This window comes from Mustela nivalis, assembly GCF_964662115.1.
Source record: "Mustela nivalis genome assembly, chromosome: 12".
Lineage (NCBI taxonomy): Eukaryota > Metazoa > Chordata > Mammalia > Carnivora > Mustelidae > Mustela > Mustela nivalis.
The window spans coordinates 69,136,519-69,154,285 of NC_139031.1; the positions used below are offsets into that span (position 1 = coordinate 69,136,519).

The following is a 17,767-nucleotide window of genomic DNA, read 5'->3' on the forward strand; positions in this document are numbered from 1 at the left end:
TTCAGGCATTATTATTAAGAAGCTAAAGCTAATTTCAGTCAAATGGCTGTTAAAAACCGTTGTTGATGAGGTAAGGCATACTTTAGTTTATTCAGTGTTGTTGTTTTTTTCCTATTAATCTTTGTAGAGTTTGTCTCATTCATGTTTTTGTTGCAGAGATAGGGCTGAATCTTGTGATTTGAATTACTATTTTGGGTATTTGTTCTGTAGAGATAGCTGAACTATAAGCCTCTGATTCATAATTTTTGGAGCTATCATTCATCATTTTTTACCTTTCCAATAGGTAACCTTCCCAATAGGGCCTGAATTATTGGAGCTCTAAGCATTATAACTCAAGATTATAATAAGTTATTGCATAAATGTACAAATCCTTGATACATATTCTGAGTCCTGCAAAGAGAATCTTCTTTTCCTAATTATCAGATTGACTTTTTAATAAGATAAAATTATCTAGAAATTGAGCTTAACTAAAAAAAAAAAAGAACTATCCTTATGGGTGACCCAAAGGCTCTTTTTGGATGCCACAAATTTGTCAGTCTTTTCTACCTTGGTCTTGGTGTTCTCTGATAAATTTTCACTTAGACTTCTTTTACTATTAATAAATTGTTACAGTTATCAGGATATTTCCTGAGATCACATTCCTGAGACCTATATCCAAGTCACATATTTGAGCTAAGATAGACAAGTCATAATTTGCTATGAATTAGCCAACCTCTGTCACTTGGTCCATTTACCCAGATGGGGGATGAAAGTGGTGTCAATGTTAACAAAGATGTCCTCTGGCCCAGAGAAAGGAGTAGTACTCTTAGAAAATTTCCTGGCAGCTTTTTTTTTTTTTTAAGATTTTATTTATTTACTTGACAGAGAGAACAGGTAAGCAGAGAGGCAGGCAGAGAGGGGGGAAGCTCGTGGGATCCAGGAGCCTGAGACCATGACCCAAGCCAAAGGCAGAAGCTTAACCCACTGAGCCACCCAGGCACCCTATTTGAACTCCTCTTATTACTGCCTTTTAAAAAAAATTCTAGTTCTCAAAAAAGAAAAAGGGACAAACCAAAATTAGCTCTTAACCAGAAAACAAACCAATGGTTACTACTGAGGGGTTGGGTTGGAAGATGGGGGAAGTAGTGAAGGAGATTAAGAGTATACTTATCTTAATGAGCCCCGAGTAATATATGGATTTGTTGAATTGCTATATTGTAAGCCTGGAGCTAATATAACACTGTTAGCTGCACTGGAATTAAAATAATTTTTTTTCTAATTCTCAAGGAAATTTATGAAATTTAAAAGCCCATTATTTTTATTTTCACTGATTTTTAAAAATGGTTAGGAAAGCGAGTGGTACTAATGAAGACATTTCCTCTGGATGGGGAGAAGACGGGGAGAGAAGCAGCATTATTTATTGTTCCATCAGTTGTCAAAGGTAAAGTATAAGTTTTATCAATCTTTATGTACTTTAGATGCTAAATAAAAGGAATTTTATTAATTTTATTAAATTTATTAATGAGGAAGTAAGTAACTTGCATTCATAGTTATTATTACACTGTTTTAAAATACCTATTTTTCAGCTAGTAGTTAAGATGAGAAAATTTATTACTTAAAAAAGTATTTTGATTTCAAAGTAATATTCAGCCTTCTGGACTAAACAGTAATGTTTTTGTTTCTGGTTTTAAAAGCAGAATAAAGAAGTAAGGTGGGAAGCCATAATTGAAATTAAAAATTTTCAGATTATAATAAGGGATTTTTCAAAGGATATGACTAGAAACATATTTCAGTATTTTGGAATATTAACAGACTGTGATCAGGACCTATCTGGGATTTGGCACAAGAAGGTGTTAATAATAATTCTAAAATACTCTGCCTAACAACATTGGTAATATTTAAAGAGTTTAGATTTAATGTAAAAATTTAATTTGAGTCTTTGACATCCTGAAATAATTGAAAAACACTAAATTTCAGTGTAGACCTTTCAGCCTACTAAATTTGTGCCTTTGGGCAAATGACCTCTTCTAAGCCTCAGCCTCTATTTGTAAGATAGGTATCTTCTTCTATTAAGTTCATTGTGCTAGAAGCATTCAATGAGGTATTAGATTTGAAAACCACTTTGGAAACTATAGAGTACTGGCCTCCTATGAGGCAGTAATAATTCTGATGATAAATTAATGACCCAGTGTGGATATGCCATTATCCTGCTGCTCACACAGTACTTATATGTATTTTATTAGCCAACTCTAGCATTCCAGATATATATTTTTTTTCCAGCTATACTTAGGCTGAAAAGTACACTATTTTAAACAGTGTTGGAAATCTTATTAATCAGAGTTTTACAATATCGTTGTAGAAGAAAAAGAGGAAACAATTTCTGCAACCTTGCAAGAAGAATATACATCTCCTAATTCCGAATGGATAGGGTCACAGAACTAGTCATCAGTTTAATCAAGGTCTTCTATATCCAAATATAAAACAACTCATGTTACACTGAACTACTTTTTAAAACATACTATATAATTTTAAATGAAAAACATGCGGTTGTAAACCTTTTATATGATGGCATTATTCATTTTCTCTTTCAGATAATACTAAATATACGTATACTCCAGGATGCCCAATTTTTTACTGCTTACAAGATATTATGCGAGTCTGTAGTGAATCCAGTACTCATTTTGCTACACTTACAGCAAGGATGTTAATAGCCTTGGATAAGTAAGAAATGCCACTAAAAATATTTTTTTAAATAAGTCAAATACATAGTAGAAATTAGCTCTGAAAAGAACAGAAGAAAATAATAAAATTAGTAATACATGTATGTAACATAATGTAAAGTTTTTGAAGTACAAGATAAAAATGAAAAGCCCCAAAGACAAGATTGTCCTGGTTTGCCTGCACCAGCTAATCTTCTTTCAAAAATGACAAAGACTGCCCTGGATTAAGAATTAAGATTCCTTGTTATACAACTAGATTTAGTTTTAGGTTTGTTTTTTTTTTTTTTAATTTGCAAGTTGAGTTACCATTGCCTTTATTTCCCCTTCTACTTTGCACTAGTTTCCTTACGTCCATCTGTCCGCTACTTTTTCAATAGAACTAATTATGTCTTTAAAAATAGTTAATTTATGAAACAAACTGAGGGTTGCTGGAGGGGAAGAGGTCAGGGGATGAGGTAACTGGGTGATGGACATTGGGGTGTGTTTGTGTTGTGGTGACCTGTACTCCTGAAACAAATAATACATTATATGTTAATTTAAAAAATAGTTAGATAAGTGAATGACTAAAGTTCTCTTTCTGTTTTCCCTGATGGTGGGTCAAATGGCTCCTCACGTTGTTCTGATAGATTTAGTATTGAGTTACTCTTAGCAGGTACAAGTTGTTTAGACTATCATGCCTTTGTCCTTCTGAAACTACAGAGCTAATGTCACCTCCATCTCAATGGTTCTAATTTTAAAAGTACTTCATATTTTTTGAAAGGTGTTTTTATTATGATGGTATATGCATTTTTTAAAAGTTTGCTGTATCTATTAACCAAACTTTTATTATTAGTAAATGAAGTATTTAATGAACACTAGTTAAAAGTTTAAAAATCTGAATGTAATATTAGAATGTATCATCTCAGAATTTGATGGTCTACTTTTTCATCTTCATTTTTGAACAAATACTTCTGTGACCTCTTCTTTCTTATTTTGCCAGGTGGTTAGATGAACGTCATGCACAATCTCACTTTATTCCAGCTTTATTCCGACCTTCTCCTCTTGAGCGGATAAAAACTAATGTCATAAACCCTGCATATGCTACTGAATCAGGTCAGACAGAAAACTCACTACATATGGGCTACAGTGCACTAGAAATAAAGAGTAAAATGTTAGCCCTAGAGAAAGCAGATACTTGTATTTACAACCCTTTGTTTGGATCAGACCTTCAATATACAAACCGGGTAAGAGCTGAATGAATTTTGCTCTGATTTCAAAAGACATTTTATCTGAACTATAATTTTTTTCTAAAGTAAATATACCTATTACCAATTGTAAATGTTAAGATGACATCTAGTTAGTTGTGTTTATTTAGTTGTATTTATATCTATTGAAGTCAAGTATCTAAAGCTCTTTAAGGAATTTTTGTTTTGTTTTTTCTATTTTCCCTTTTTAGGTAGATAAAGTGGTAATAAATCCATACTTTGGTCTAGGAGCTCCAGACTACTCAAAAATCCAAATTCCCAAACAGGAAAAATGGCAGAGAAGCATGAGCAGTGTCACAGAAGACAAGTACTGTTTTGGTTTTACTCCACATTGCTTTTTTAAAACTTACATTATAATGTTAAAATATTTTTTTAAATGATGTATGTAACTAGTATGCAATATAACCATTGCATAAAAGATTTAGTTTGCAGCTACTATGTGATATATGGCTCTCATTGATATGTCCTGTTTATTTTGAAACAATTTGAATTTCAAAAGTGTTTTTTAAAAAAAAATTTATCTATTTTTAATGATTAGGGAACGACAGTGGGTAGATGACTTTCCTCTCCATCGAAGTGCCTGTGAAGGAGATTCAGAATTACTAAACCGTCTTCTCAATGAAAGATTTTCTGTCAATCAATTAGATAGTGACCACTGGGCGCCCATTCATTATGCATGCTGGTAAATGGATTACTTTTTTCTCTTAGAAGGAATGAATCCTTAGTTGTAAATGTTAATGCTTCTTTTCAGAACTGTCGTCATTCCAGCCACTTTTTCTCTACCACATTTTGCCTTATGGGCTTTCTATTTAGGTCTTTGATTACTGTTTATATGTACCACTATTCAGAATTACAAGGTCTGCCCCATGGGAAAAGTATCATTGGTGTTCGAGGCATTACCAAATCATCCTGTATAATAACTAATGACTAGCAAGTGTCATTATATAGCACTAGGTCCCTATTCACATTTTGTATTGGAGTTATATTAAGTTTGTTTACCCTTACTATAAAATTTACATGAGGTTAACTACTTATGATTTGCCATTGATCATGCTGGAAAAGTATCCATTTAGTTCTTTGGGAAGCTGTGGGATCATGAAACTCCCAAAAGCCTTCATTAGAATGAATGCCATTCTTCATTATTATTATTTTTTTAAGATGAGAAGGATTAGCTCACAGGATTGCAGGTTTAGGGTTAGGTGTTTCCACTACTTGCGTATTGTACCTCTTGCTTTCCTATTCCTCCCACGTGATAGTAATTCTTCCCTCAGCTGAGCTGAGTTCTTATATTTGTGTTCATAGCAGTAGTTAACTGTCAGCTCTGGTTTATCCTCCAGAAGGAATGTAATGAAGTTATTTACCATTATTTGTTATGCAAAAGTTGCTTTTGACTTATTATTTAAAGGGATTCTCCTTAGCTAGTTTAAGAAGTGCTTACATTATTCACTGCTTGTTAAATGTCTGCTACTTCTTAGCTGAGCAACATTTAGCAAGATACTTCACTTCTCTATATCTCAGTTTATTTATCCATATGTAAAGGCATTAATTAGATCATTGCTAGAGTTCTTTCCAGCTCAAAATTCTTTTAATTTCACGGATTCCAAAATCTGTGATCCTGTAGCTAAATATAATTGCTTTTAATATCCATCTTTTCTCCCTTAAAAATATGCTGTTTCCCTAAAAATATGCTCCTTTATTCTGTGTGTTCTTAATTGTTTTCCCATTACATGGAATTTTCTACTCATATTTGGAGTTACCCTAAATCTTTTTAAACTGAACTTTTAGTTGTTTCTTCAGATTACCAATAAATATTGGCAGCAGCAGTACTGAAAGAAATCACATGCCTTATTTGGAATTGGTTAAAAAAAAAAAAGTACACTATGAAATCAGGAAGACAGAGGCAGAGAATTTTAGTTGAGGCATCCCGAATTTATATTTGGTTAATAATTCCCTTTTTTTGTGGCATTGGTTATTTTCTTTTCTAATAAAAGAATTGTAATATTTATATTTTAAGAATGGTAGCATTTTTAAGTACATATTACATAAAAACAGAAGTATAATTAACGTTCTTTGAAATATCCTTAGGTTTCTATCCTAATAACTCTCATTTCCTAAAATTATGACTTTTGGCAAGTTATTTAAAATCTCTAAGGACCTGTGTCTTCATCTATGAGGTGGACTTAATAATAGTACATTTGTTAAGATTAAAGGAGAAAATGTAAGTAAATGCTTTGAGGATACCTAGCACATAATAAGCACTCAGTAGATGTTGGCTGTTATTATTAAAGTACTGTAGAAATTTAAAGATTTTGATGCCTAAATATGAAACTCATAATCCATAGTATTTTTAATTAGAAAATCTTACTACTACAGTATACCAAGGAAAAGAGTTTTATCCTTTGATAAAATTAATTTTGTCAGTTGGAAATTAAGTTTAATGTACCAGGAGTAATACAGGTCACTTGCAATACTTTTAATCAAATGGATCATTTGATTAATGTGAATTTGAATGAAGACAGATTTAACCAATTACTAAGAACTTAAATTACTTTATCTTGAAAATGTATTTTAATCACTAATTGGTATAAGGATCAAGGAGGGGAATATTAGGCCATCTCATTAAGAGACTGAGATTTGGAGACTATCTTTATAAGCTTAGAGAAGATGTTTTATCCTTCTTGGTCTGTTTTCTCATCTTTAAATTGAGGGTTTTTATTAAATTGGTGGTTCTCCAACTTTTTGGTGTCAGGTCTGCCTTTTACTCTTAAAAGTTATAGGAGCCCAAAGTTTTTTTTTATGTAAATTATATTAACGTATTAGAAGTTATACCCCCAAAATAGTTTAAGTATTAATTCATTTAACACAATAATAACAATAACAATAAACATTAACATAAGTAACAATTTTATGAAAAATACCATATTTTCTAAAATTTAAAAAATTAAGAATAGTATTGTTTTACATTCTTGGCAAATCTCTTTATTCTCTAGCTTAATAGAAGATAGCTGGATTCTCACATCTGATTTTGCCTTTAATTTGTTGCAAAATTATATGGCAAATTGCTTCTAGAATACCCCACTGTACACTTAGGATCAAAAAAGAGTTTAAAGGATAAATAACATCTTAATATTACTAGGAAAATATGTTTGATCTACAGGTACCCTGAAAAGATTTCAGGGATTCTCAGGGCTTCCTAGATCACTCTTTGAGGACCACCCCTAAGATAGCTGCAAGCTTTTAAAATTCTCATATTGGTGGCCACGTACCTGAAAACTCTTTACTGGGATCACCATTTTCCAAAACTATTTAAGTTGGCTTTCTCCCCATATGAGCAGCTTAATCAGCCATTCAGTAAATGTTTCACTGACATCACATATTCTTTGACCTTTCTCAAATCAGTGTCTTCTCTGATCTTTTTTTAGGCTTCATGTTTTTGCTAGAGAGTGCTTTAGGGCTATGATGATTTGACTCCCTTCAAATTATCCCATCTTCACTGTAGCTTAGCTGTCTATCCTCTTTGTTTCATTCATCCTGTCAGCCTTTTAGTTCTCTCATATAAGCTATTCTGAACCTTTCTACTCTTAAGCACTTAAACTCCCACTACTTCCTTTCTGTATTCTTATCAGATAGTTTTACCTCCTATTTTCAAAGAAAACTGATGCCATCGGAAATGTCCTTCTTATCTGTTGTTTTTGTTCTCATCTCTCCTGTATCATGGGATATGCAAGTAAAAATCCTCGTTTACCATAAATTCACTCTCCCCTTCTCTGCACTTTTTCTCTTGCCTTCCAACGTACATGGTTCTCTTCCTCTTGAAAAGAATATTAATTTGACCCTGCTGCCTCTTCTGGCCACTATCCTGTTTCTTTCCTTCCTTTCACAGCCAGACTTCAAAGGTGAGTGGGCCACACTCACTGTTGTCTCTTTTTCACTCTTCATTAAACTTCTTAAACTTTTCTGAGTTTTTAATCTCTTTCCCCGCTCTACAGCATTAATACTGTTGACCACCCCTTCATTCTAAGAACAAATTGGAGTTGAAGGGGCATAATGGAGCTGTAATGAAGGTCAGTACAAATGCAAGATATTACTGTTAAATTATCATTATTATTGAAATACTGGCTTCCATCCTGTGACTTAACGCATGTGTAATGGTATGGAAACTGCTATACTAAGATTGAAAAACCTGGATTCTAACACTGGTTAGTAACCATGGGACCTTCAGCAAATTGTTTACCTGGTTCAAGCTTCATTTTCCTTAACTGTGATATACAAATACTTCTGCATGCCATAAAGGTTATTTTGAAGATTATATTAAGTAATTATATAAGAAAGAACCATGAAAACAAAATGTACATTTATATTTTATTACTTGAATTGCTTAGAAGTGCCTTTTCCTGTCCTGAAAGATTGTTTTTCAAGATGGCATTTCATTGTTCTAAGATACTAATTTTTCATTTTTCAAATTATCCCAGCCTTTTTTTTTTAAAGATTTTATTTATTTATTTGACAGAGAGATGGGGGTTAGAGCATAAGCAGGGGGAATGGCAGGCAGAGGAAGAAGCAGGCTCCCTGCTGAGCAGGGAGCCCAGTGCAGGACTCCATCTCAGCCAACAGGCCGATGCTTAACAGACTGAGCCACCCAGGTACCCTAAAATCTCCCAGCCTTTTCAGTTAGATTAATTTGCTTTTCCTCAGATAGATAATCCAAGCCTTTGCCTTCCTCCTGAATACTAAGCCTGTATTTTCAAATGCCTACTGAATAGTTTAGTCACTCTCTTGTTGTCTATAAGGCAGTTTAGAGAATGCAGAGATGGTGTACCTACCCTCAAGGAATTCCCAGGCTATTAGAGAAGAGATGTATATAAATAAGGGTGAAAGTAGATAAGTCCTATAAAAAAAGCAAAAAAGTGCTACATGTAGTGGAACTATAGAAGTACATTTTAAAACTGTTTCAGAGAAGTAACAGGATTTAACCTAGACAAAATGAGGTAGGGAGAAAAGGACATCTCAGGAATAGCAAAGAATGTGAGCAAAATGTCAAATGAATAGGAAAGGGTAGCATACAAGTGGCAGTTTCAGGGTATAAGAAGGGTATGTAGAAGGGAAGAAAGGAAAGTTGCTGGCAAACCAGATCACTTCTAAAGATGTGTTATTTTCATCTCAGATGTACCATATCTGAAAGCAAATTTCCTTTCCCTTTTCTCCCTCTTACCTATTTATTTACAGACACTGAATTACTTTTCCACCCTTGCTTCAGATTGCAGCCTTATATAAATCTTTGGCTTTGACAAAATGGTGGACTCAACTATGTCCAACAGGTGCTTTGTACTCTTCTGGGCCCTTGCTTTGCTTACTTCTCCCCCACCACACACACACCTAAAATATTTTTGCCTCTCTTCAACATCTCTTTGGTTCCTTCCTACTTAAAATACACTTCAAGTTGTTCTATCAAAATATTTCAGGGAGTCTTAGACTAACGTCCTATCTTTTCTGATGTTTTTTTTAAAGCGTTATATACTATCTTGACTTGACAAATATATAGCCCCTATTATGTTAATTGTTATCCTAAACTGTTACTTCAATTTTAAAGCATAATGTAACTTATCCCATGTTTTTATTTTACCTCTCTTATTACTTTATAAGCCTTTACTAGAGCAGAGACCATGTATCTTACACATCTTTATGTCTCCCACACTGCCCAACACAGCAGGTACATATCCAATTCTATCCTTGGGCCTTTTGCAAATCACAGTCAGGCCTAAGTAAAAGCCTTATGAAGTTTCTGATTCTGAACCAATTTTGACTAAACATTTTATTTCCTTAATTTATAATTTTTGTACTTTGCATGGGGTTGTTCTTTGTCATCTGCTCTGTCTTGTGTTTGAGGTTATATTTCCTCTCACTTAATCAGGAACAGAAACAGTTGAACTGAACCAAAAGAATTCATAAGAAATCCCTGGGCACTGAAAACATTTATGTCAGTGTCTTACTAAAATAAAAAAAAATCTTAGATTTCTTTGAGATATCATCTAAAATTTGAATTTTTAAAGCATTTCATATGATTTGGGGGGCTAAGTTTCTTCTTTTTTTATAGGTATGGAAAAGTTGAGGCCACTCGCATTTTGTTAGAAAAAGGAAAGTGCAATCCAAATCTTTTAAATGGACAGCTCAGTTCTCCTCTTCATTTTGCTGCTGGAGGAGGACATGCTGAAATAGTACAGATTCTTCTAAACCATCCAGAAGTTGACAGAGTAAGTTATTTTCCAGTATTTTTTTTTTTTTAATGTTCAAGCAATGAATAACAAGTGATGACATTAAATGTTCAGTTGTATTCTTGAGAAGTCAATTAAAAAATAAATTTTACCATCTGCATAGTATAAGTAACACTTATATGTAAACTTTGCTTTTACACTTGTTTATTGTGATAAAATGTACCTCACATAAAATTTACCATTTTAACCATTTTTAGATATACAGTTCAGTTGCATTAAAAACATTCACATTGCTGTACAGTCATCACCATCATCCATCTCCTGCATATACATAAAATTTAACCTCTTCTTGTGTTATATTGTATTTCCTCAAAAAATATCTTCATGAAGGAAAAAGATTTTCTACCCATTTTTCCAGAAGTTGTATTAATAAGTATTTTTAAATGGGAAAATAATCAATTTAAACAAAACCTTTTTTGGATCTTATAATCAAAGCTTTTAAAAACAATAATCACATTGATTAGTGCTTTCAGTCTTTCATCTTTATCAGTTCATGTTTAAGTGTAGTATATGCTAAGTATGGTTAGTATTTAATACTTGACAAAAGTCTATTTTTTATGAAATTTTGATTGATTGAATGACATTTTCACTTATAATGCCATATATTTGTAATGCTTTTTTTCTTCACATTTTTCTTTTTTCTAAAATTTCTAGCACATAACAGACCAACAAGGAAGATCCCCTTTAAATATCTGTGAAGAAAACAAACAAAATAACTGGGAAGAAGCTGCAAAGCTATTGAAGGAAGCCATTAACAAACCAGTAAGAATTACCTTCAGAAATAGAGCTAAGCCAACTATTTTTTTTTTTTAAAGATTTTATTTATTTGACAGAGAGATCACAAGCAGGCAGAGAGGCAGACAGAGAGAGAGTGAGAAGCAGGCTCCCCGCTGAGCAGAGAGCCCGATTCGGGGCTCGATCCCAGGACCCTGAGATCATGACCCGAGCCGAAGGCAGCGGCTTAACCCACTGAGCCACCCAGGCGCCCCTAAGCCAACTATTTAAATTGATAAGTAATTTGAGTATTTGTGGCAAGAGGAATGCATGGATCATTTCTTACGGCTTTTAGAAAACCTCATGGGTAGATCTCTTAAGTATTAAATTTGTTATCATCCCTAATATTCAGACACTTATTCTTGAATATCAAAATAAAAACTGTATAAGTAAATAAATCTTTAAAACACTTAATATTAACCTAATTTCTAGTATAATCTTAATACCTGATGATGTCTAGAATAATGAGCAGTAACGTTAAGATATAGAATAGTTAACAATTAGAAAAAACTCAGTTCACCTAAAAGTTATAGTAACAATAAAACTGTCACCAATTTAAAAACTGTGTGAAAACTTGTAAACCAGATAAAAGGATTTATAATAGATAAAGTATTAAAGCTTGATATCAACAGATGTAATCTCTGAGCCTTTCCAGACATTTCTATCAATTAGGCAGTAAGTATTTATGGAGTATTTCTGTGAATTTAATACCTTGAAATGCTGGAAGTAACAAGTGATAGAGAATAAATATATGATCTTTGCCTTTAAGGAATATTAACATACACACTCACCACACACTCAACACATTTTGTCAAAATACTATTCCATGAGCACAAGACAAAGTCAAGAAAAAGATTAAGTGGTAATAGGCACTGTTATACTTGATTACAATTTATTTTCTAATTGTATAGAACACATTATTATTCCTGGCATAATTTTTATATTCTAAATGAATAAGATAAGAAGAATTAATACATTCATCCAAAATGAACTGACCTGGAAGTTGTTTGAGAATACATTGAAAAACCACAGTGAGGGGCGCCTGGGTGGCTCAGTGGTTTGGGCTGCTGCCTTCGGCTCGGGTCATGATCTCAGGGTCCTGGGATCGAGCCCCGCATCGGGCTCTCTGCTCTGCAGGAAGCCTGCTTCCCTCTCTCTCTCTCTCTCTGCCTGCCTCTCTGCCTACTTGTGATCTCTGTCTGTCAAATAAATAAATTAAAAAAAAAAAATCTTAAAAAAAAAAAAAAAAGAAAAAGAAAAACCACGGTGAGATATTACCTCACACCAGACAGAATGGCTAGTTTCAAAAAGGTAAGAAATAACAAGTGCTAGAGAAAGTAGAACCCTTGCACACTATTTGTGGGAATGTAAATTGGTGCAATCACTGTGGAAAACAGTACAGAGCTTCCCCCTAGAATTAAAAATAGAAATACCATATGATCTGGTAATTCCACTGCTGGGTATTTACACAAAGAAAATTGAAAACACTAATTTGAAAAGATACATGCAGTTGCTTCTCAGCCTTTTGGCTAAGATCAAGTGTGAAAAAATACATGCATTTCTATGTTTATTGCAATATTATTTACAGTAGCCAAGATATGGAAGCAACCTAAGTGTCCATCCATAGATGAATGGATAAAGATTAAGTGGTATATATAGATGATGGAATATTACTCAGCCGTAAAAAAGAATGATATCTTGTCATTTGGAACGACATGGATGGACCAAGAGGGTATTTATTATGCTAAGTGAAATAAGACAGAAAGGCAAATGCCATATGATTTCACTTGTATGTGGAATCTAAAAAACCAAACACAAGAAAACACTTCTAAATATAGAGAACAAAGTGCTGATTGTTAGAGAGGAGGTGGGTGAGAGATGGGCTAAATAGGTGACAGGGATTTTTATAAAATGTATTGAGAAGATGATGATTCTTTGAGATGTTCTGAACAGGAGGAAATAAATTGGCTCAAGGTCCATTGTTCATAACTTTCATGTGCATAGTCTTCCATTACAGATTCCTCTTAGGAAAAATTATTGCTAGTACACATTTCTACAGTATAATTTATGGCCCACTAGACTCATGAGATACCTAACAGACTGAGTAACTATGTTTCTATATCTCCCATATGATACCTACTTAGTACAGTTACAGCTTTAAAACATGTACCAGAAGAATCTGAAGTTGAATATTTTTTAAGAACCATTTGCCTTAGCTTCTCAAATTTATTTCACCTGAAATATCCAGAGGAAAACATACTGGAAAATATAATGGAAATAAAAATCTTTTTAAAGTGTGCCAGCAGATATTTGAAGCAGCTTTCTGTTATTTTCCATGTTTGAAAACTATAATAAAACATATGAAGTTGAAATTGAAGCATTTTTGTTAGGCTGGGATATGTAACTTCTAACCAGGTTGCCTAATTTATTACTGTTCTTTGTCCTAGTACGAAAAAGTTCGAATATACAGAATGGATGGATCATACCGTTCTGTTGAACTGAAGCATGGAAATAATACCACAGTGCAGCAGATTATGGAAGGAATGCGTCTCTCTCAAGAAACACAGCAGTATTTCACTATTTGGATCTGTTCAGAAAACCTCAGTAAGAAAGTTGTTACTCTGTAAACCTATTCCTTTGTGAAAGTGGATTGGTAAACTTAGGTATAGCATCAATTTCTTAATGACTTTAAATTTTTAAATGATACACTGATCTTCTCTTTTATATAAATTACTAGTGTTCCAGCTGTTTGAACAGGTAAGCCTCTGGACTCCTCATCCACTGCTTCATTCAAAGCAGTTTTTAAGTATTTGAAAACTTTCCTTCTCTGGCAATGGAATTTTATTTGAATGCCATTTAATGTAGTGCTTATCCAACTTGCCTTTATTGTCAGTGCTCATTTCACCTAAAATAATGCAAACGTTCTTTTTCTTTATATTAGTTTTCTATCACATCTTTTTATTTACGACCAACCTGATGCCACTATGGATTTACCTTTCAAGCAAAGTATTGCAAATACATAAAGGAGCTAATTGGAGTTATTGTGATTGGCTATTTAATGTTTAATTGTAGTTTTTAAAAAATACCAGATTCTACTGATTGGATCATAATTAAATAAGCTATAGTGGAATTAAAGATCTTGTATATAGTTGATATGTTTTATTTGTTTTAGTAATTCTCGTAATTCTTATACTCAAAAACACAAACTTTTAACCTAAAACTGGGTTGTGAGATAATTGGTTATAAAGTCAGTGACTTAAATTTAGACCTTTAATTTGTGTGTATTCAGCACTTAAGTACAGATAGTTTAATACAAATTTTCTATGTGTTGATATAATTTATTTTTACATTATTATTTATAAAAGGAAAGATGTTTTTCAGGCCTTCAACTCAAGCCTTATCATAAACCCTTGCAACATGTTCGTGATTGGCCAGAAATACTTTCTGAATTGACTAATTTGGATCCCCAAAGGGAAACACCACAGCTTTTCCTAAGAAGAGATGTGAGACTTCCTTTGGAAGTTGAAAAAAAGGTTTGCTTGGAAATCTTATTAATAGTCATTTAAATGCACAGAATCTATTGAATTCCTGTGGTAGGCACTAGAAACAGGCTGTTCCTGTATGAGGAGGTTTTACTTTTGTTTTTCTGCTTGATCTTCATATCCCTGAGGTTAAGTCTGAGTTAGTCTACTTACGAAGACCCTGGTTGGTTTTTTTTATTTCCACCTCCATTGTCTTAGAAACAAAAGAAATAAAGAATCTATCCTAAAGAGAATTAGCAACCAGATGGAAGACAGATTATACCAAAAAGAATTTTAGCACAGTTAGGAAGTACACTATCACAGATCAATTTAATAAAGAGCCAATCAGTGTGTAAATGTCAAAGGAGCAAAGAGATAGGTTGGTGTGGGAGGAAAACAAAATCTGAATGCAGATTATATTTGCAAAGGGGACATAAAAAGCTTTCTCAATAGTTAGTAAGTAGCTGTTTCCAAATCAAGCAGAGAATTATATAGATAGTAAAAATGAGAATATAATTTACACTTGATAAAAAGAATTGTTCCACACAAGTACATTTGGATTTGAATTAGTGAAAATTTTAGAGGGAGGGTAGGGTAATGATATCTGAAGGATGAGTGAACAACACAGAAACTTAAAGTGGATATTACAAGGTAACTAGTGTGATGGTCTATAAAGTTTTTAAAATTGAAAAAAAAAAAGTTCCAGGGTCTTATAACTTTGGTGAAGAAAAAATATACAATGCATTTCCTGATTCTTATCCAAGGAAATATTAAACAGACAAAGTTAAGGAAATTTTAGTATATGAAAAATTGATCGATCATTTACAAACTTGATAAATATTTTATACCTGATTTCTCGTATTGTCCCTCTTATATTATCAAACTAAAGACAAATATGATCCTTTCAGTGACATATACTGGAAGTTACTTTGTATGAAATTAACCAAAAACAAAGATCTAGATTATTCATTAAAAAATGTGTTAGAATTTCACAAATAGAACAACCAGTCAGTTAAGCAGCTGCTTTCAGCTCAGGTCATAAGCTCAGGGTCCTGGGATCAAGCCCCCATCAGGCTCCCTGCTCAGTGAGCAGTCTGCCTCTCCCTCTGCCCCTACCCCCCAACTTGTGCTCATGTTATCTCTCCAATAAATAAATGAAGAAAATCTTTAAAAAAAAAAAAAAGAACAGAGGAAAAAAACCACAACTGATCATCTCAGTTGACACAGAAAATACACTTAACAAAATCTAATACCCTTTCATGATAAAACTCTTACAATTAGGAATAGATGGGAACTTCCTCAACATGATAACTGGCATTTATGAAAAATTCACAGCTAACATCATACTGGATGAAATTTTAGAGCTTTCCTTCTAAGATCAGGAACAAGACAAGAAGGCCAGCTTTCAGCACTGTTATTTAACATAGTACTAGAAGTTCTAACCAGAGCAATTAGATTAAAAAAAGAAGAAGAAAAGAAAAAATAGGGTACCTGAGTGGCTCAGTTGGTTAAGTGTCCAACTCTTAATCTCAGGGTCATGAGAGATTGAGCCCTGCCTCAGACTCAGTACCGCTTACTGTGGGGCCTGCTTAAGATCCTCTCCCTCCCTCCCTGTCCTTATCCCACCTGCTTGCACATGCACTCTCTCTTAAAAAAAAAAAAAGAGGGCCACTAGGGTGGCTTGGTTGGTTAAGCATCTGACCTCAGCTCAGATCATGATCCTGTGAGCCTGGAATTGAGCCATGAATTGGGCTCCCTGCTCAGCAGAGAGTCTGCTCCCTTTCTTGCTCCCTCTGCCTGTCTCCCTGCTTGTGCTTGTGTGCACTCTCTCTCTCTCTTTTTCAAATAAATAAATCTTTAAAAATAATAATAAAAAAAGGAAGAAAAAGAAAAATAAAAGGCATCCACATTGAAAAGGAAAAGGCTAAACTATTTGCAAATGACATGATCCTACATATAGGAAATCGCGAAGAATCCACAAGAAACCCATTAGAGCTAATAAGTAGATTGAGCAACATTGCAAGGAATAAGCTTAACACAGAAAAACCAGTTGTTTGTTTCTACACACATCAGTGAACAACCCCAAAAGGAAATTAAGAAATTCATCAAAATACCCTCTTAAAGAATAAAATGTCTAGGAATGAATTTAATAAAAGAGGCGCAAGGCTTGTACACTCAAAACTCTAAAACATTACTGAAAGAAATTAAAGAAGATCTAAGTTAACTGGAAAGCTATCTGTGTTAAGGATAGGAAGATTTAATATCATTAAGATGTCTGTACCAGCAAAACAATCTACTGATTTACCACATTCCCTAAAAAAATTCCAACAGCCTTTTTGCAGAAATTCATATGGAATTACAAAGGGCCTTGGATAGCCAAAACAGTCTTTAAAAAAAAAAAGAATAAAATTGAGGGATTCACACCTCCAATTTCAAAGCTTACTATAAAGCCATAGTAGTTAAAACAGTGTGGTTTTGCCTTAAGGACAGTTATATAGACTAATGGAATAGATGTGAGAGTCCAGAAATAAACCCAATACATCTATAACCAAAATCAGTAGTCAGCTGATTAAGTTTTTTAAAGATTTATTTACTTATTTGAGTGCGAGGGAGCGCACATGTGAGCTGAGTAAGAGGGAGAGAGAGAGAGAACCCGCTGAGCAAGGAACCCAGCACAGGGCTCCATCCCAGAACCCCGAGATCATGGCCTATGCCGAAATCAAGAGCCAACTGCTCAACTGACTGAGCCACCAGGTGCCCTGGAAAAGGCTATTTCAGCTGCCTTCTGACAAGAGTGCCAAGTCCATCCAATGAAGAAAGTATAGTCTTTTCAACAGATGGTGAAAAGTATGAAATTGGACCCTGATCTCCCACTATATATAAAAATTAACTCAGTAGATCAACAACTTAAGCATAAGAGCCAAAACCTTAAACCTCTTAGAAGAAAACAAATAGGAGATCTTCATGACATTAGATTTGGCAGTGGGTTTTTAAATATAATACCAAAAGCATGAGCAACAAAAGAAGTATAGATAAATTGGACTTCTTCAAAATTAAAAAAAAATTGTAATATCAAAGGACATTATCAAGAAAGTTAAAAACAATTTACAGAATGGAAGAAAATATTTTTTTAAAGATTTATTTATTAGAGAGCAAGCAGGGAGAGGGGCAGAAGGAGAGGGAAAGAGAGTCCATGAGACTCTGGGCTGAGCAGGTAGTCTCATCTCAGCTGGTTGAGTTGACTTGAGATCTTGACC

The 17,767-nt window shown here is 33.6% G+C and overlaps 2 protein-coding genes across 5 annotated transcripts in view; one reads left to right on the plus strand and one right to left on the minus strand.

The window, feature by feature from the left end:
* ANKIB1 (ankyrin repeat and IBR domain containing 1) overlaps positions 1-17,767 on the minus strand; it is a 261,525-nt gene that overhangs the window by 166,588 nt on the left and 77,170 nt on the right. The gene's annotated exons all lie outside the window — the stretch shown is intronic.
* The window catches only part of KRIT1 (KRIT1 ankyrin repeat containing), a 35,992-nt gene that overhangs the window by 7,248 nt on the left and 10,977 nt on the right, over positions 1-17,767 (plus strand). For all 4 annotated transcript variants that reach the window (XM_082692611.1, XM_082692613.1, XM_082692610.1 and 1 more), the window contains 9 exons: positions 1,328-1,420; positions 2,571-2,700; positions 3,679-3,922; positions 4,135-4,250; positions 4,482-4,625; positions 10,038-10,194; positions 10,870-10,977; positions 13,437-13,593; positions 14,371-14,522. In XM_082692611.1, coding sequence (XP_082548737.1) covers positions 1,328-1,420; positions 2,571-2,700; positions 3,679-3,922; positions 4,135-4,250; positions 4,482-4,625; positions 10,038-10,194; positions 10,870-10,977; positions 13,437-13,593; positions 14,371-14,522 — 1,301 coding nt within the window. The remainder of the gene's footprint in view (positions 1-1,327; positions 1,421-2,570; positions 2,701-3,678; positions 3,923-4,134; positions 4,251-4,481; positions 4,626-10,037; positions 10,195-10,869; positions 10,978-13,436; positions 13,594-14,370; positions 14,523-17,767) is intronic.